General features: G+C 36.9%; 2 protein-coding genes and 1 long non-coding RNA gene across 3 annotated transcripts; all 3 read left to right on the forward strand.

Moving 5' to 3' along the window:
* Nucleotides 1-1,002: 1,002 nt before the first annotated feature.
* LOC143908656 (uncharacterized) lies at nt 1,003-2,051 on the forward strand. The gene is made up of 3 exons (XR_013260206.1): nt 1,003-1,488; nt 1,610-1,794; nt 1,906-2,051. It is a non-coding gene; the product is annotated as an uncharacterized LOC143908656 (long non-coding RNA).
* A 1,008-nt stretch (nt 2,052-3,059) lies between these two features.
* Nucleotides 3,060-4,657, forward strand: LOC143908655 (elongator complex protein 6-like). Its single transcript, XM_077426407.1, has 3 exons — nt 3,060-3,231; nt 3,494-3,542; nt 3,719-4,657. Exons 1-3 carry the CDS (start codon nt 3,075-3,077, stop codon nt 4,557-4,559), a joined length of 1,047 nt encoding a protein of 348 aa, XP_077282533.1. The 5' UTR covers nt 3,060-3,074; the 3' UTR covers nt 4,560-4,657.
* Nucleotides 4,658-8,950: 4,293 nt separating this feature from the next.
* On the forward strand, nt 8,951-11,890 carry LOC143908667 (uncharacterized). Its single transcript, XM_077426415.1, has 3 exons — nt 8,951-9,041; nt 10,192-10,323; nt 11,117-11,890. The coding sequence occupies exons 1-3, from the start codon at nt 8,951-8,953 to the stop codon at nt 11,854-11,856; spliced, it is 963 nt and encodes a 320-aa protein (XP_077282541.1). The 3' UTR covers nt 11,857-11,890.
* The last annotated feature ends 7,986 nt before the right edge of the window (nt 11,891-19,876 follow it).

Here is a 19,876-nt window from a genome sequence, read left to right on the forward strand (position 1 = left end):
TTTGATGTATGTACATACTAGGGCCGTTGCTCATCGATGTGATGTATATGTATGTGGTAGTAGCTTACCTAACGCCATCTACAAATCCGGGGGAAAGCTTTTAGCGAATCAGATCCAGTTCGTGTATGTATGTACATAGCTTGGACCCCCTGGTGAGGAATAGGACACCGAGGCTGCAGGATGCGGATTGGTCGTCTGCCATTAATAGGATATTTCCGCTTTGAGTATATTTTAGTAACGATAGTGTATAGTACATGTCAATTTATAACATATAACCACAGTATAACTGTACATACTGTGTTATAACTGATAAAGTGAGCAAGAGAAAAAATAAAAGTGTAAGCATTGCACTTAATAAATCCAATTTTATTAAAATTGAATGTGATTTTATATTATCATTTAATACTGAAATGAGAATATATATAGAGAATACATAACCTCAACTATAAATAATCAAATTAACTAATATTGATAAATATAAGCTTAGACTATCGCGTCAACACATTTTTAGCATAAAAATAATGATTTTCAAAATTGTTCTGTTTTATTTTATTTATCGAATTTACAAATTTGCTAAATTTATGTAAAAACTTATATTTATAAAAAAATTATTTTTTGTATTATTTACTGCATTTATTAACTTTTTGTGATAAATTATATTTATCAGTATTTATTGTTTGTTTACTCAATTTTTTCATTTACGGAATTTATTTCATTTAATTAAGTTTTATTTATTTACTTCAATTTAATTGAAATAACTCCTTGATTAGAATATTAAATTTATTTATGTAGACATATTTTCGATAGTTATTTTGTTTTTTTTTTAAATGGCGCGTAATGCCTGCCGTCACTTCCGCTATCCCATTAATGGCGGCTTTGTCCCATCCATGGTGGAAGTAATAAGGTGTGCTATCTTGTCGGACGAATTTTCGTCACATTCTGCGCAGCACCAAGTTTCCGCCATCTTGCAAAATCACTATAGCTAAAGGTGCCTTTTCATGCTGACGCTTGACGCTCATTTTCAGCGGCAAGAAGGTCGCATGACCACACGTGACGTCGGCGTCAATTGAAATTCATGAAAAGGAAAACAGCGTCAAAATTTCGGCGTCTTCGCGCTGCTTTGGCTTTGACGCTAAAGCTGAGAAAATCCAGCTTTCTTTGCTTGACGCTAGCGTCAGCGCGAAATCACGTAATTTCGCGATACGCTGAAACGAGCGTCCCATGAATTCGCACCTTAACCGATAGCATCGCGATGATAAAAGTAAACGAAAGTGTCACGGTATACACAGGTTATACACAGTTTTGTAGTAATTTTATGATTTTTGTGAATGTAATATAAAAAATCTTTTATAATGCCGTGTTCTTTTAAAAACTGTAAAAATACGTCGCGAAATAAAAAAAATGTAAGATATTTTTTATTTTCAAAAAATCAAGAAATGATTGCGAAATGGAAAATACTTTGCAAAAAAAACGTCAACCCGAAGAACGGTATGTACATAATATGTATTATATTATAATACTAATAGGTGATAAATAGAATTTAACAAATTAAAAATTATAAAATATAATAAAATTAATAAAATACATTATTTAAAATTTGTTTATTTAGCTCGGGTTTTGTTCCCAACATTTCCATTCTTCACAATATAAAGATCGATCGTGGCTACTTGGGCTACTACCTAACTACATAGCCCTGTGAAATCTCGGACATTGAAACTTGATGCAATTCCAATGGAATTTGTAGAGGACAATTAATGCATTACTTCTATTTATATGAATAGATTTATGTTTTAAGTGATTATATATTAATAATGTATAAATAATACTCCTGTCTCTCTCTCTCTCTCTCTCTCTCTCTCTCTCTCTCTCTCTCTCTTCCATACAATATATTAAATATATTTTCAGGAACACACAGAAGTAAGAGAATGTACACACGTTGCTACAGACTGTGTTGCATCGAGCTCTGAGAGTTCTGTGATATCGATGCTTGCAAATGAAGTCGCATTAAGCTTCACAAATGAAGAAGCATCATGCTCTGTGACTCAAGTCGCATCGAGTTTAATTACATTATTGTAAGCATATTGATGTACTATTATAAAAAAATTTCAATTATATATAATTCGCCTTACTTATTTGTAATTATTATAAATATTAATTATGATCGTATTATTAATTAGTGACGTGGGCAATCGGGTTCCATTCATATAAATGAATGAAATCATTGTAAATAAATTAAAATTTGAAATTGTCAAAAAGTGTTTTTCCGATATAATAATATATATGCATGTTTAATATATATGCTTCACACCTTTTCTTTCAGATCCAAGTAATAGTAGTACATTTAATTATTCTCCTACTTCTGAAGAACTGAAATTATTGAGCCAAGTAGAAAATTTAGAAGTTGTGGACGTCATAGAAGAAGAAGGCCTAAAATATATCGTGGGTTATGCCGCTTTTAAATTTATAAATAAATATAAAAATTTAGGTAATCCTACTGAGATGTTGGTTAATCCAGAAAATGACTGGATTAACTACATCTCTAGAGGGAAAATTATAAGTCCTTCTTCAAACTTATTAAAAGTGGGAAAAATAATGAACCAAGAATTCCAAGATTACCATGGATCCTTCATGCAGAAAAATCCGTCGATATTTGAAGCAATCGCAAATAGGGTTGAAAAGAAAATGAAAAATATAACAATCCCGCGCGAGGTTCTACTTTGTTTAATTAGAACAAGAACATATATAAGACTTCGAGTAATCAATAAAAAAATTTCGGCAGAAAATGCTAGAATAAAACCAAAAAAAATGAAAAAATTTACAAATAAAAAATAATTTTATTTTTATTATATTTTTCATATATTTTTTTATTTATATTTATGTGTTTATATATATATTTATTATATTTTTTAAATATATTCACCAAAATATATATATATAGATATATATATATATTATATTTATACACGAAAGATCTTTCATTAAAACCCTTTCTTGCCGTAAGTCTTCGTTTTAATATCCATTTAAATTATACAAGATGGCGGAATCTTGTCACGCTCTCTTATTGGTCAGTAGAAATGCTTGTGCGCAAGAGCACACCTTATTACTTCCGCCATGATCCCATGTCCCATCCCTCACTAGAGGATCCCTATGCGTCTCCAGTCAAAACACAGGGATGGCCTCTCTCAGGTTTCTTTCTGCTAGTAGCTGCAATGGCTGCAACACATTTCGTTGGTATGACAAGTTTCATAACCTAAATAGTCATCAACTTGAACGATTAAAATCTCGTTTCGTGGAACAGAGCGACACTTTTTTTTGCCAGATTCTTTCGTTTCGCGTAAAAACGCGTCAATTGAGCATAATTTCATCGATATTGGAGGTGAAGCCCCTAAACTGTATAATTACCGTTATTATATTATATTGATTGTGACCAAAACACATTTAACTTTTGTATTGTAGTTCTTGACGTTCCTTGACATGATTATTTGTTTTACAGGTTATAAAAATAGAAGACGATTTAGACGTACAATTCGACGATTTGTCAGGTTAGAAATTTGTTGCATAAACATATCGTTTTCTGTGAGATATGTATTAATAATAATAATAATAATAATAATATTATTAATAATAATAATAATGATAAATAATAATAATAATAATAATAATAATAATAATAATAATAATAATAATAATGCTAATAATGCTAATAATATGCCTTTAGTTTTCAGTTTATTATGGCTAGCTCAGTAGTAACGGTGTGCAACATTCTCGGAATTGACAAAGTAAACATGGACGGTAAAACAATCTTGATTGAAGAACGACATGGTAGCAACGCGAATTTCTTAGTAAATGCCATTTTATCACATGCTTTAAAAAAAATGAACGCTGCTGTTTGCCTCGTTCTTTGTCATAATACTTTTAGTCATTATCATAACATCGGCATGAGATTTGGCTACAATCTTCTTAATCTAAAAGAAAAGGGCCAAGTCACTGTTGTTGAGCCGATGAAAATTATAGCCAACAATGTTACTGATAAGTACGAGAATTTTGTAGATAGAACGAAAACAATAATTCCAGATGGCACTCCTATGGGAGATGTTGATATTGTGCGTAGATTATTTACATGCGTTAAAGAAAAATATGAAGAAGCAGCAAGGTTCTCTAAGTCTGTTGTTCTTATTATCGATGATATAAACCACTTCCTTGATCTTGGTCTTGGTATACGTGATACTATGTATTTTATAAGATGTCTAAGATCATTTGTAGCGTCGTATCCCTTGTCGCAGCTTTGTATTCTTGCACATATATATCAAGGGAATATACAGACTTCGAATACAGATATAGTTGCTAATACCTTAAAACATCTGGCACATTTGTGTGTTACGACACAACCATTTAAGACAGGACACTCCGGAGATGCATCCGGTAAACTAACTATTCATTGGAAAATGAATTCCATTAGATCTAAATATCATTTGGCAGAGAAAACAATATATCTGTTTAACTCGTCGGATTGGCAAGTGAAGATTTATGCACCTGGTGTTATGTCTATCCTGTCATAAGTAATATATATAACGTTGCCATGTCCAATTTTTATGTAAAATAAAATGATTTTCATGTAATTTTGTTTATATATTGAAATAGATTTTAAAAATTAGAACCATCTTCTGCTTTCCTACATTAATCTATTTGCATGCATGTTCTCTGCAATTTCGTGAAAAGAGATTCCTCTCTTTCAGATGCAATTAGATATGCAAATGAGACATTCAATAAGGATTTCAAACATATTTTATATTGCCGTACATTCAATTTTATTATATATTTATTATACGTATATATATATGAAAGGTTTGTTTTTTTATTGCTGTACTTAGAACTTTTCTTCTCACTTTCGCCAAATTTCAAATATATACCTGTTTTGTTTTAAGTACAAGAAGTATGTACATTGTACATACATTAGTTCAGCTAGAAAATACAGACCTATAATAATAGTGTATTCTTGCTATTTACCATTCATATAGATACATCCAAGGAGACACATCCCGGGAAAAAAAAGATTATATATAATTATATATATAAATGTATATGATTGTATGTGATTTTATATAAAATTTGGTATGAATTTAGTAGAAATTTTATATAAATTTATATATGGGTTATATCATATATGAGCATATATAATTCCAAATATAACTAAATATGAACAATAGATCATATATATGCACTGATATATGGATGAGATTCATATGGAAGTATATATGTATAATCCCGCGAAAACGATTTAATATGAACATAACTAAAATCACATTAAATCGCATTATATCTGTATAAAACTTAAATTAAACCCAGATTTTAAGTTAAGATTATATTTGTTTAAAAACGGTTTTAATTTGCATTTCATGAAATCATTTATGTAGATTAAATATGAGCCACAATAAAATATGGTTTTCATTTATATTTAATAAGATTACTTATGCGCGGATTATATATGATCCAGAACTATACATGATGCAGAATATTCATATCTATATTTATTATAATAAAAAGTTAATGTGTTCTATATGCGACTTTTACTCGATTCAATTACGGCTTTAACCCAAATTTAGTTCTAATTTAATTCTTATTAAAACGTATTTTGGTTTAAATATTTGCAGTAAAATTTGTTCTATATTTGTCGAATTTAACATGTAAATATTGGATTCAAATCAAAAAGTTAGACCAATGTTGAGTAGGTATTAATTTAATTTTGAAAAGATTATAATAAGTTAATTAGAAAATGAAGTAGGGGAGACCAGAGGAAACTTGACACAATTTTTTCAAAGGGAATTTTCAACAATTAATTAAAATTGTCAAGCAAATTTAATGGTACACATTTAAAGAGTGTTCCTTTAGGTACAAAATTGCTTAAGGAAGTTTTGCTGTATGTTGCTTAGTTTTGCCCCTAGGAAAGGAAAAGTAATGCAAAGACAAATTTTTAAATTGAAAAATACCGGGGTAAAATCGACACTTTACCTGATCGACACAATTTGATCTGGAACTTATTTTTTATTGTTTGAAACTGAAAATACATTGTTTATCGTGTATTTGGAAAGTACAAAAATTCGGAATTGAGTAAAACAATCATTGAAAATAATGAGAACAAAACTTGTTAAACTTTCAATTATTTTTATATAAACACATGTCTGAAAAACAATTTATACAAGTAAATTCGCGATCGGACGTACACACACATTTGTCATGAGCCATATGGCTGCATAACAAGCATCGTTTGTTATTAGAAGCCGATGAAACGGCGTGGTGTCGACGTGTCGACTTTGCCCCGAACCTCGTTTTTTACTTTTGTCAGTCCAAAAACATGAAAATTTTGAAGATATGCAAAAATTATTATCGGATTTGTATAGAGCATCAAATTTTCCATTAAAATCACTTACATATAGGTTCGCAAGAGTAAAGCTCGATGACAGAGTAAAAAAGGCCGTAGCCGGATAAGAAGGGTCAATGTGCCCCCACCCGGATCATGCTCATTTTTTTTGCTGTGATTGCTATCAGTGTTACTTACAATTTAGTCGGATATTAGCCCTTAATATTGAACCGTTTTGCTGTAAAAAATAAAAACAAAAATATCAAAAATAATTTATATCTTTTGATCAGCTTAACCGATTTTGATGAAATTTTAATATGTTATAGATATTATTAAAACACATTTATGGAAAATCCGGGAAACGTTTCTGATGACAGAAACATTGATAAAAAAAAATAAATAAATTTTCTTGATTTTTCTTAGTCCCAATATCTTTCTTGTACAATTACGAAAAAATTGTTTTTGAATCTTGGAGTAGTTTCCTATTAGACATAATTTTTTAGAAGCAATAAAATAGGTAAGCGGTACTTTAAAAAAATAAAGTATTTTTTTTAAATATAATATGCTTTTGGTACGATCGCCATATATTTTACGTAGAATTTTGGGATAGTATTCTACAACAAGTAATTTTTTTGAACCAATAAAATAGGCGAAAGGTACTTAAAAAAAAACCAAACATTTTTTTTCAAAATTATCATAGCTTTTTGGTACCATCGCTATATTTTTGTTTAGAATCTTGAAATGGAATCCTACAACAAGTAATTTTCCGGAATTGATTAAATAAATAGGTGCAGGTACTAAAAAAATAATAAAATAAAGTAAATTGAAATAATTATAAAAGGATAAACTATAATCGTATTAAATCAAATGTTTATTAATCACACAGAGAACTGTCGAAAATCGGCCAGCGTCTCACTCATATACCCGTAAATGCGTCGTTCTCTCGGGGGTAAAAATTATTTAAAAAATGAATAAATAATGCTTATTGTCAGAACTCTTTAGAAAACGTTAGAACACGTTCAGGACTAAACGAGAATTATAATAGACTTCACAGAACTGTCGAAAATCGGCTAGCGTTTCACCCTCGTCTCGATAAATTCCTGACTTTCGAGCGTTATTAATTTATTTAAAAATTATACAACATTGCCAATGTCCGGAACTCTTAAGAAATTGCTTCAATATGCTCAGAATTATACAAAAAATATTTTATATAAGCCAGAACTCCGAGATTTTGTACAGCGTCTCACCCATATACCCGTAAATGCGTCTTTCTCGGGCAATAAAAATTATTTAAATTTTAAAATGAATAAATAATGCTTATCGTCAGAACTTTTTAGAAAACGTTAGAACACGTTCAGAACTACACGAGAATTATAATAGAACTCACAGAACTGTTAAAAATTGTACAGCGTCTCACCCTATTTTCTCCAAGTACTCGATTTTCGGACGTTATAAATTTATTTAAAAATTGTACAACATTGCTAGTGCCAAGAACTCTTTAGAAAATGCTTCTATATGCTCAAAACTACTCGAAAAATATTTTATATCACACGTGCGTGGAAAGTAGCTCATTACGCGCGCGCCATCTGTGCGACAAATAGCCAATTCCACACACGAGTCAAAACAGTGCGGTAATGTAAACACGTATTACACACCCTATTTTATATTACAAAGTGTGTGGAAAGTGGCCCATTATTGCGCGCGCGTCATCTGTGCGACGGATGGCCAATGCCACACACGAGTCAAAACAGTGCGGTAATGTTTTCCCGCACTTGTTACACAAATAATTATTACATAAACCGTAACTCCGAGATTTCGCACAGCGTCTCACCTTCTTCTGTCATGATTACTTTTCAGGTAACATTAATTTTTAAAAATATAACACAAAGAGCCTAACGCTCGGAACTCTTTAGAAAATACTTCAATATGCTCAGAACTACTCGAAAAATATTTTACATGAACCGGAACTTTGAGATTTCAACTGGCGTACTCGGTATACTCATTATACATTGTAATTTTGTTTTTAGTACCTTATCACTGAAAAAAATAGTTTCGTAGACCTAACCAAAATTTGGTACACCAAACCAAAAAATTTGGTCAATATATGATCAACCAAATATTTCATTGCTCCTATAAAAAAATTTGATTTCTTCTATTTAGTTCTTGCAACCAAAATGTTTTGTTTTGCTTAAATAAACATACATTAATAACCATATTTTTGATAGAAAATTTTATTCTTGTATTACAAAATAATTGGCATTAATTGATTTGACTAAAGAAGTAACGCTGTACTTATTGATTGACTTATTACATTTAAAAATTTTCCATTTTTTCGTAAACGAAACACGATAAGCGTATAAATGTCTCGAAAAACTAAATGTTACTAAAACTTGTAAAACAAAAAAATGTTTTTTTGCTTTATTTAAGCAAATAAAATGGATAAAAACAGGTAACATATCCGTAACATTTAAATTTGTTGCGACCCTAATTAACGTAATAATAAAATATAAACTAAGAAAGACAAAAAGAATAATAATAGGGTGCGCGACTGCGAAAGCTCGAAAAAGTTACGCAACGCCGAATCAGCAAGAGATGAGTTGCGCGATCGGCCCACATACGATCGAGCAACTCAGCGATATCGAAGGACAGGACGAGGATTTAAAAGGAAGCGACAACAGGAGACGTGAGGGCAATCGGAGTCAGGGAGCAAATCAGTAACGGGCATTCTTGTAAACAATAACTGTAAAACGGATTTAAGTAAAGTATCGTTTATTGAACGTGTCGTGTGTTATAATTCTTCCCGCTTCCTCCGTGGAATAAAAGATCTCCGGTGTCCCTCTTCCAAAAAAGGGGCACAACAAATGGTGGCAGCGTGAGGGATCCAGTGGCAGGAAGACGGGAACGGCAGCTGAAACAGAAAAATAAATGAATCAGTGATGCAGTGCAACATCCTCAACGGAGACACGGCAGTCAGATTCAAAAGCAGCGGACAACACGGTAGCGGCCGACGAGGGACAAGCGAGCAGCGTAACCCGAGAAGGCACCAACCTACCTCAACGGAGGCTCACCGACAGATAAGGCGGCACAAGCACCGACCAGCAACATGCGACTAGCGACCGTAATATAAGTCGACTAAATAAATTATGTAAAGCACAATTACCGAAAACGAAAATCCACCTGCGGAACTAAACCAAACGTGGCTCCATAGCGAGACGTCACGACGAGCGCGTAGAAATAGACCGTTAAGCCTCGTGCAAACGACCGAAGAAATCGTAAGCGATAATCGCGAAACCGTGCGTAGAAATTTAGACGCGTACTACTCAAGCGAAAGCGAATCAGAACCCGAATTACACCCGAACAGCGTAATCAAACGCGAATCCCAATTCGACGATTCCGTTATAATTTTAGACGCGAGAGTAATAGGACAAAATAACTGCCCCGACGAAAATAGACTCCACCCCTCACACGCGCACGCACAATCCGAAGACGCGTACAGTACGACCAGTAGGCAAACACACAGACGAAAGTTCTCATTGACCTCGTATGATAGCAGCGTATTTGACCCGCAAGAGTATTATTCTGCCCCGAGACACGTAAACGTAATCGAGATGGCGAAAGCAACAAATAGCAACCACGACGCGAATAACGTAAATGACAACGCGCCGATAACCCCAGAGGAAATAGACGAAGAAATAAACCGTCTTAATCGAGTGCTATCATAAAGAGGCACCCCGGCGAATCACCGTAACCGGATACCCGCACGGGCCGGACCCCTTATAAAAATGTGCCCTTTATTGCCATTAAAAAATGCCATTAAATTCCCATTGTTTCAGACGCAATGGAAATGAAGGCATTTTTGCCAAAGATAAAAAGTTCCACACAAAATCCCATTGGTGTTGCTATTGGTATTGCCACTGGTTTTGCCGTTGGTATTGCCATTGGTATTGCCATTAGTATTGCCATTGGTATTAACACTGACATTATCAATGGGATTTTGTGTGGAAATTTTTATCTTTGGCAAAAATGCCTTTATTTTCATTGCGCCTGGAACAATAAGAATTCAATGGCATTTTAATAAATGGTATTATTTTGTCTTTAATATAAATGCCTTCATTTCCCATTGCTTTTGGTTCAACGGACAATCTAATAGGAGCTCTTGCCTTAGGCGACTAGAGCCTGAAAAGGCCTTATACATATACCAGTCCGTGCCGAACCTTGAATTTGAGAGGATGCATGAACGATGCGACGCCTAGCGGCGTCGATGCGAACTGCCGGTAATACAGTTACCGCGCGGGCGTGATGATGATGCTATGCACCACGGTGCCGCGGTGGCGCAAACCGCCACATTTACCATTGACGAATTTCCATTACAATTTACACTGAACAACATTGGCTGAAGGTAGAAAAATTCCATACAAATTTTATCCTTCATGAGTCATTGGCAGTTTCCATTACGCCTATATGGAAAAGGTTGTCATTCAAATCTTGCCATTGCGTTTCCATTTATCTTATTGCCACTCAATATTTTCCATTTACTTTTCCATATAATTCGCATTGCAAGTTCCATACACAAGTTTTAACTTTCATAAGTCATTAGCAGTTTCCATTACGCCTGTATGGAAAAAGTTGTCATTCGAATCTTGCCATTGCGTTTCCATTCATCTTATTGCCACTCAATATTTTCCATTAACTTTTTCATATAATTGGCATTGCAACTGTAGGCATTGCAACCATACATTCCCACTGACCACCATTGAGCACTCATTCTCGACGAGATATTAAATGGAATTCGCAACTTACAAGATCGCGTAAATCAACTAGAAACGGCAAATCCTGAACGCCGCGAATTTCACGCGAGACGCGAGCCAAGTAACCTCCCGTTCGAAGTAACGTACGGAAGAACGTCATACGATATTCGGAACCAAGCGGAGCGCGCAATCGGATATCTACATTTAAAAGAGGCACGAGACATGATACCCGAGTTTGACGGAGCCTCGAGTAAATTGCAAGAATTCTTAAGCGCCGCGTCGTACGTAATAAAAAATATAAATCCTATGGAAGAAAGAACGCTATTAGAAGCAGTACTATGCACAAAGCTAAAAGGAAGAGCGATGATAGACTTTCAAGCGCGAGAGATAAGAGATTTCGCACAACTAAAGAAGGAATTAGAAGTTTGCTATTTGAGCCGCAAGAGCACAACACACTTACAACTAGAGTTTAATACATTCAAGCAAAAACCCGGAGAAAATGCAAAAGCATTCGGATTAAGAGCCGATAAGCTAGTGATGGAGCTATACGACTCCATGATAGATGAAAGAAATCACACCATAGAAAGCAAGCGAACGATATTAGAAACGATTCAACAACAGGCATTACAGAATTTCCAATTAGGATTGAGAGACGAGATCAAGTTACTTGTCCGAGCTCAGCATTTCGCAACATTGCAAGAAGCGATTGCCGGAGCGAGCGCCGAAGAAAAAGTAAACGGGCCGAGTTAAATTCCGCCGCGTTCTAAATAGTATATTATACTACAAGGGCAGAAAGTTTGAGAGCCCTGAACTGCGCGCCATCGTGCTCGAGGCAAAGCCGAGAAACTTTCAAACTTTCTGCCCGTGTAGTGTATACTATTTTTCTTGCTGCCTGGTCGAAAGTACGGAAGAATGACATGTGTGTGTTGAAGATATTGATGCCTGCCCCGACATTTGCGGCACGAGCGAAGCGAGTGCTGCTGGTCGGGGGCAGGCATCAAATCAAATGCATCTATAAATAAAGGTATAAATACACTTTAATTAAAGGAATTGTGTTTATGTTTAGACATTACACATTTCTTATTTTTATTTTTATTACATTAATCACAATCACTTTCTGAATAGAATTTACTAATAAACATTATCATTGACTAACTGTAAACAAATTTTTAGGTTATACGAGTGAAAGTAAAAGTAGAGGTTGGGGCGATGTGAATTGGGTTTGTGGTAATATTGTGGCAGGGATCTTGTCATATATTGAGTGCCAGTGCACGCAACTAAGTTTTTACTCCCGCTATTCTAGATGGCGCGCATGTAGTTTAACCAAGGCATAAAAATGAGACTTTCTGCCGTGGAACCGGGGCCGAAAGTACGTACTTTCGACCGAGGTAGTAAGAAAAATAATTATGCGTACTCGTCGCAACCGCGCGATAACCGATCGATATTACAATGCCAAAAATACGGAAAATACGGGCACCTCGGAAGGGAATGTCGTACCAATAGATATGCGAACCGTTTCTCCTTACCGAAACCCGATAGGACACCCCGCGTAAACGCGACAGATAAAGTCTGCAATTATTGCAAGTAGGCAGGACACATGCACGAAGAATGTTGGCTGTTAAATGGTCGACCAAATAAAGAAAGGACGAATCACAACAAACCTAATAATCCGCGAGGACAAAATAAAAATTTTCATCCGAAAACAAATAGCCCGAGAAAAAAGGACAGTAATTCAGCCGCGAATAGCGATGAGGAAGACAAAGAAGACACAAAGCAGCGCCGACCGGCGTTAGAGTATCAGGTGTCACACATGACGAACAAGCCGCGAAAGCATGCAGGGCTGGATTTAATCACTTTGCCCATGCGAGAAGCGAAGCGCAAAAAAATAAATTTACTGTTTGATACCGGAGCGGCCGTATCAGTAATAAAAGTAAAACATTTGAAAAGCGAAACAATAATAGAAGAGGATAAAATGGCCCTTACAGGAGTAACACGTCATAAAGCCCATACGATTGGAAAATTTACAGCAACTATTTACTTGAAAGATAGAAAGATCAAGCACACGATATATGTCGTCAAAGATGATTTTCCGATTGAATACGACGGAATACTAGGCGTAGATTTTATAAAAAATTATCGAGCGTCATATAGTTACGAGTCGAGCTCAATACGCATAGGGAATAGCACATTAAAATTATACCCGTATAAGAAAATGGTTTTGAAAACGCAAAGCGAGACAATAGTACAAGTCGCGACCGATAAAAATTCACTAGGAATAATACAGGCAGAAGAGACAATGCCAGGAGTGTTCATAGGAAATTGCCTAGTGATGCCAGAAAACTTTCTATGTCCGGCAAGCATACTAAATACGACGGAGAAGACAGTCGAAATGCTAATGCCGCAAGTAACATTAGAAAAGTTAGAGCAAGAAGAAGCAAAAGAGATAGAAATAAACCAAGTAAACAAAGCAGAAGAAACAATGCCGCGTAGCGAAAAAGTCGAAAAGTTGATACGCACGCAACACTTAAACAAAGAAGAAAAGAAAACCATTATGGAAATTTGCAGAGATTACAGCGATGTATTGCACGTGGAAGGAGAACCACTGACATGCACTGATATCGTCGCGCATAAGATTATCACGAAGGCGGGCAGCGTACCGGTCAACGTCCGACCGTACCGTTTGCCAGAAAAGCACAAAGAAGAAGTGAATAGACAAGTGAAAGAGATGTTGAAAAACGGAATTATTAGACCTAGCACGAGCCCGTGGAATGCGCCGTTGCTAGTAGTACCAAAGAAAAGAGACGCATCAGGAAAATTAAAACTGAGAGTGGTAATAGATTTTTGGTTTGTGAACGACCTAACGGAGGGAGATTCCTTCCCATTGCCAAACATAACCGATATCCTAGACCAACTGAGAAAAGCAAAATATTTTACCACGCTAGACTTCGCCTCGGGATATCATCAAATCCCAATGGAAAAAGAAGATAAAGAAAAAACAGCGTTCTCGACACAATACGGACATTACGAGTATAATCGAATGCCTTTTGGACTGAAAAATGCCCCAGCGACATTTCAACGAGCAATAATAGCCGTTTTAGCAGGACTAGTAGGATTACAATGCTTAGTCTATTTAGACGATATAATAGTATACGGAGCAAGTTTACAAGAGCACAATAAGAGATTAATTGAAATGCAAAACAGACTGAGAAACTATAATTTGAAATTACAGCCCAATAAATGCGAATTCCTTCGGAAAGAAGTGACGTATCTCGGACATGTAATAACAGAAAACGGAATCTCGCCAGACCCTTCAAAACTAAAAGCAGTAAAAAGCTTCTCGAGACCAACAAAAGTAAAGGACATCCAGGCTTTCGTAGGATTAGCCGGATATTATCGAAGATTTAATAAAGATTTTTCAGCAATCGCCAAGCCACTCAAAAAAATGACCAGAAAAGATATGAAATTCGAGTGAAACGCAGTACAACAAAATGCATTTAAAATACTTAAAGAAAAACTAACCACAGCACCGGTGTTAAAATACCCGGATTTCTCCCAAGAATTTGTAGTAACGACCGACGCGTCAGATTACGCAATAGGAGCCATACTGTCACAGGGAAAGATAGGTCAAGATCAACCCGTGGCGTATGCGAGCAGAGTATTATCTAAAGCCGAGCAAAATTATAATACTACCGAGAAAGAATTACTAGCGATAGTATGGGCGGTGAAACACTTCCGACCATACGTTTATGGAACAAAATTTACCATAGTGACAGACCATAAATCATTGGTTTGGCTATTAAACGTAAAGGACCCCGGATCACGATTAATCCGATGGAGATTGAAATTAGAAGAAGACGATTACACTATCGTACACAAGGCCGGTCAAGAGAATAGAAACGCGGATGCGCTGAGTCGACATGTGCCAACAGATATCAACAAGATAGAGAGAGAAGAGAATAACGAAGAGGAGAGCGAAAGAAAATACACAGAAGAAGAGAAGCAACGTATATTATACGAATACCATGATGCACCTGTAGGAGGACATCAGGGTGTGAAACGCACCATAAACCGAATAAAGTTGACGCATAATTGGAGAGGATTAACTCGAGACGTCGAAGATTACATTAATAAATGCGAACTATGTCAGAAGAACAAGTTATCGCGGAAAAATAAAGCACCCTTAGTAATAACAGACACCGCGGACAAACCGTTCGAAAAATGTGCTCTAGATATAGTAGGACCACTGACGGTGACCGAAAACGGAATTAAATATATCCTCACGTTTCAGGATAATTTATCAAAATTCAGTAAGTCGATACCCGTACCTAATCAAGAAGCGAATACAATCGCGAAAGAATTTGTCACAAAGATTATCTTTGAATACGGTATCCCCGACAAAATACTGACGGATAGAGGAACGAATTTCCTTAGCGAGATATTTAAAAGCACGTGTAAATTATTGAAGATAGAAAAAATTCAAACAACGGCCTACCATCCCGAGAGTAATGGAGCATTGGAACGCTCTCATAGAACATTAGCCGAATATTTGCGACATTATATTAACGCGTACCAGACAGACTGGGACGAATGGACGCCATACGCAATGTTCGCGTATAACACGACGCCACACACGGCGACCGGGTTTACACCCTTTGAATTAGTATACGGGCACCGAGCGACACTACCGACGGCACTGTCGCAACCACCGAAACCAACGTATACTTATGACGATTACGCGCAAGAGCTAAAAGAAAAATTAAGAGCAACACAACGAGTTGCAAAAGAACATTTGCGAAACGAAAAATCTAAAGCCAAGGAGACGTATGATAAGAAGACAAAAGAAATCAATTTCCGAGTGGGAGACAAAGTTCTCTTGCACGACAAAACGGTGCGTAGAGGGAGATCAAAAAAATTAGAATCCCCGTGGATAGGACCGTACGAAGTGATTGAAAAACACTCAGACGTAAATTATACGATCTAAAAGGGACGGAAAACCACGCAAGTGCACGTAAACAGGATAAAGCCCTTCATAGAGCAATAAAGGCAGCGCAAAAGAACAAAAATAAGCTATAGAAAGTAAGAAATAGAAAGTAGGCGATAGAAAGTAGGCGATAGTAAAAACTAAGGAAATAAAACAAAACGTAATAAACGAGATTTAATAGACGCGATCGGCACGATCAGCAAAACACTGTTCGGCACTATGGATGCCGACGACGCAAAACACATACAAAAGCAGCTTGAACTGATACAAAATCAGCAACAGACTCTACGGCACACCGCAAAAAGTCAATTAAAGGTGATAAATGCCACAATAGGCCACATGGAGGCCTTAGAAAAATCGTTATACCATAACAAACAACTGATGACGGACGTCACGAGACGGATACAGCTGGAGACAGCACTGTACGCCAGAAGAGAAGAAATAGATGAACAGTTATTATAATACTAACCACAATTACAGATGATCTAATAGAAGACGTGAAAGACACGATAGACTACCTCACATATTCGCGAGAAGGAGTCATACTCACCCGCCTATTACCAATAAAAAAAATAATAACCAAACTAAAAGAGGCAACGTCACAATTGACGCGTGGATCCCATTTTCCATTTAAAGCTAGACTAGAAAATTGGAACGAGATACAAAGCTATGTAGAAATTAACGCGTATTATGATAAACCGAACATTTATACGATAATCAAATTTCCCGTGGTAGCATATCCCGTGTATGAAATAATAAGAACGACACCATTACCTGTCTATAACCACGCGAATATTTTCACATTCCTAAGAATTACTCACAACATATTAGCAATAGATAAAGAGAATCAGAATTACATAACGCTAGAGGAACGCGATTTAAACGACTGTAAACGAAACGGAATAAAGTATGTATGTAACCGAAACTAACCGGTATATTTTGTAAAAGCCGACGCACCATGCGAAGTACAAGTTTATGTAAAAACGCCAGGACATGTAAACACCTGCGAGAAACGTCAAATAATGTCAAACGTAATCTTATGGATAACATTAAGCGAACCACAAACGTGGCTGTTCTCAACGCCAAAAAAATAACAGCTGACAATTCAATGTAATGAACAGGCAGAAAAAAAAATAGAAATAAAAAAAATAGAGAAACTAAGTATAATCGAAAATTGTAAACTAACCACACCCGACATTATAAAAACAAAAAGACAAACGATTATGAGACAAATAGAAATGCACTTAGCAGATTTTAACCTAACGCTAACAAACAAAAATAAAAATATTAACGAACAAGCAAAAAAAGAAATTAGATTAGAACCTGTAATTAGGAATTCGAACGAATTAATGGAATTAAGTCTAGAAATAAACGACATAAATAAAGAATTGGAAAAATCCCAAGATACCCTAATAAAAAATCCTTATGTCATTGTTACGTTTAACCCCGGGATTAGGGGTCGGGGGAAGGGAGGACGCAGCTAGATACTTACAAATGTCGCTCGCAGGTACGCGCTCTGAGACGCGTGGCGCGAGCCGAACGCACTTTTATGACTCGGAAAGGATCAACGTCCGTGAAGACGTTAGGACGCCTTTCGTGAGCGGTGCGATTGTCGGTCCTTTTTTGAGTCAGAGAATTTAATCCCTTTAACTCAGGATCGGACCTCATGCAATTTTGAGAGGTGGAATAATGGTGGGTGAAGTCTTAGATTATAAATAAATGGAAATTTATATTTAACGTAAATAAAACATTTATTATAAATTTAAGTTAAATAATCTGTCGATATTACAATAGGTGAGAACTAGGCAAATTGAACCGGAGATTGAGAGCATTTTACAATGGAAGTGTATGTTTAAGGTATATGTGTGTACTTCTCGCGGGTGTTACATAAGTGCGGGGGTGATCGGGTAAGATTTCTAAGGGGATACCTACTTGAAAATGCACATCCTGCCCGCTATTATTACAATTAGTTTTAGGATTGAAGTTACATGAATTTACTATGTGTGCGTGGGTGTGTGTGTGTGTTAATCGATGAAGTACAGCATATGAGAATTGAAATAAGTAAAACTTAATTTTATAGCTATCAATCTAAGGTTACGATCTTAGGATCGGCTACTTCCTCAAGATCGTGAGTCGAGGCGGTCGAGGAGGATGGGGACGGACTTCGGGAAGAGGAGGGGGAATCGGGAGGTTCTAGGAAGCGGGCTGGATCGGGGTTGACGGGGACCACGCGAGGCGGGACCACGCGAAACGGAGCCACGCGGCAAATAGGGCGATGTTCGGCAATTGGGCGAGAGGGTAGGACAACTGGGCGATAAGATAAGATGATAGCGGGACGATTCTGATGCGAACAACCGGGTTTCTCCGAAAAAGCTAGTAGGGGCGGTGGGATGGCGAGTCGTGGAGGACCGGCGTTGAGCTGCTCCCGGGGGAGTTTGACCTCCCGTCGCGCCCGCTTGTTCAGGCGATTTCTCTGTCGCTTGATCGTGCGGAGATTCTGTCCTCGAGGGGGTAGGACTTTCGGGTCCACTAAAATTATTTATTTGTTTAGTCGATTTCTCTCGAACCCGGTCGGAAGCGAACAAAAGGAAATCGTTGAGCTCAAAGGGGGGAAGAGGTCAGTGGACAGGCTGGATCCGCGACAGCGACGAGATGCCGGGAGCCAAGTCAGGCCTACCACATCGCCAACGACCGCTGGGAACTCGATGCCTACACCGACCGACCCACGAGCATAAGCTCAGGGGGGTCAGTGGACCAGCCGAGTCCACGACAGCGATGAAGACGCCGGGAGGCAAGTCAGGCCCACGACAACGCCAACGACCGCTGGGAACCTGATGCTTACACTGACCGACCCCAAAATAATAAGCTTCCGGGGATCCGACAATCGATAGACCGTTTAAGAAGGGGGGCGATAACGCTGAAAAAGAAAGGATTAAAAGAATTACGGGACTTACTACTTGATGAGTTCAAAACAGTGGGTTTCTTCTCGGTGTCGCTGGTGGATGAGTCGGAGCGACTGATGTGCTGCTGGATCTCTTGCACAGACTCTAAATGCAAAATCGTGACTCAAAAACGGAAGAAATCGCGATTATAATGCCGAAATGCAAACTAAATCTTCAGAGGCTTGAAGAGACTGAGAAGTTTTGAGAGCGAGTGCCGCAATCTCGGGGTTTATATAGGAAAATGTAGGGAATGGAAGGGGTGGATTTCATGTGGGGTGTGTCTGGTTTTTGTTTAAAGGAAATTGGATTGGCGGGATGTTTCTAATTTTTGTTTAACGGATTTCTTATTGGTTGAGATGTTCCTCACCCAAGAGGTAGATTCTTAAGTTTTCGCCTATCCTGGAAAGTTAGAGACGGTTATCGATTTTTGCGGTTTTCCATTGGTGAGCCCCCTCTTAAGGCCCCCATATTGTCTTATTGGGGGTGTAACCCATCGGTTCTTTCCAGAGACGCATTTGTTTTTCGGCTATCGCCAATTTCTCTTTTATTGGGGTTTTTTACTTATCTCGCGACCTTGTTTTTATATCGACAGACGATGCATACTTCTCAATCTTAATAGTAGGTACAAGGCAAACAGAACTTCCACCACGTGTATTTACAATCACGTCCTAGGCTTTGGCTCTGTTTGTCAGAAACATCGCACGAGCAATTTTAGAAAGCTCGCTCGATGCAATAAAGATCTTCATCAACTCTGTCTGGGATTCAGGCCCTTTTGGCGCGTCGTGTCGCCGGGTTTATAGTTATGGGCCAGACAAGGTTGATAGACAAAATCCGATTACGTATGCCC

This window comes from Temnothorax americanus, unplaced genomic scaffold, assembly GCF_048541705.1.
Source record: "Temnothorax americanus isolate GAGA-0224 unplaced genomic scaffold, ASM4854170v1 Scaffold110, whole genome shotgun sequence".
Lineage (NCBI taxonomy): Eukaryota > Metazoa > Arthropoda > Insecta > Hymenoptera > Formicidae > Temnothorax > Temnothorax americanus.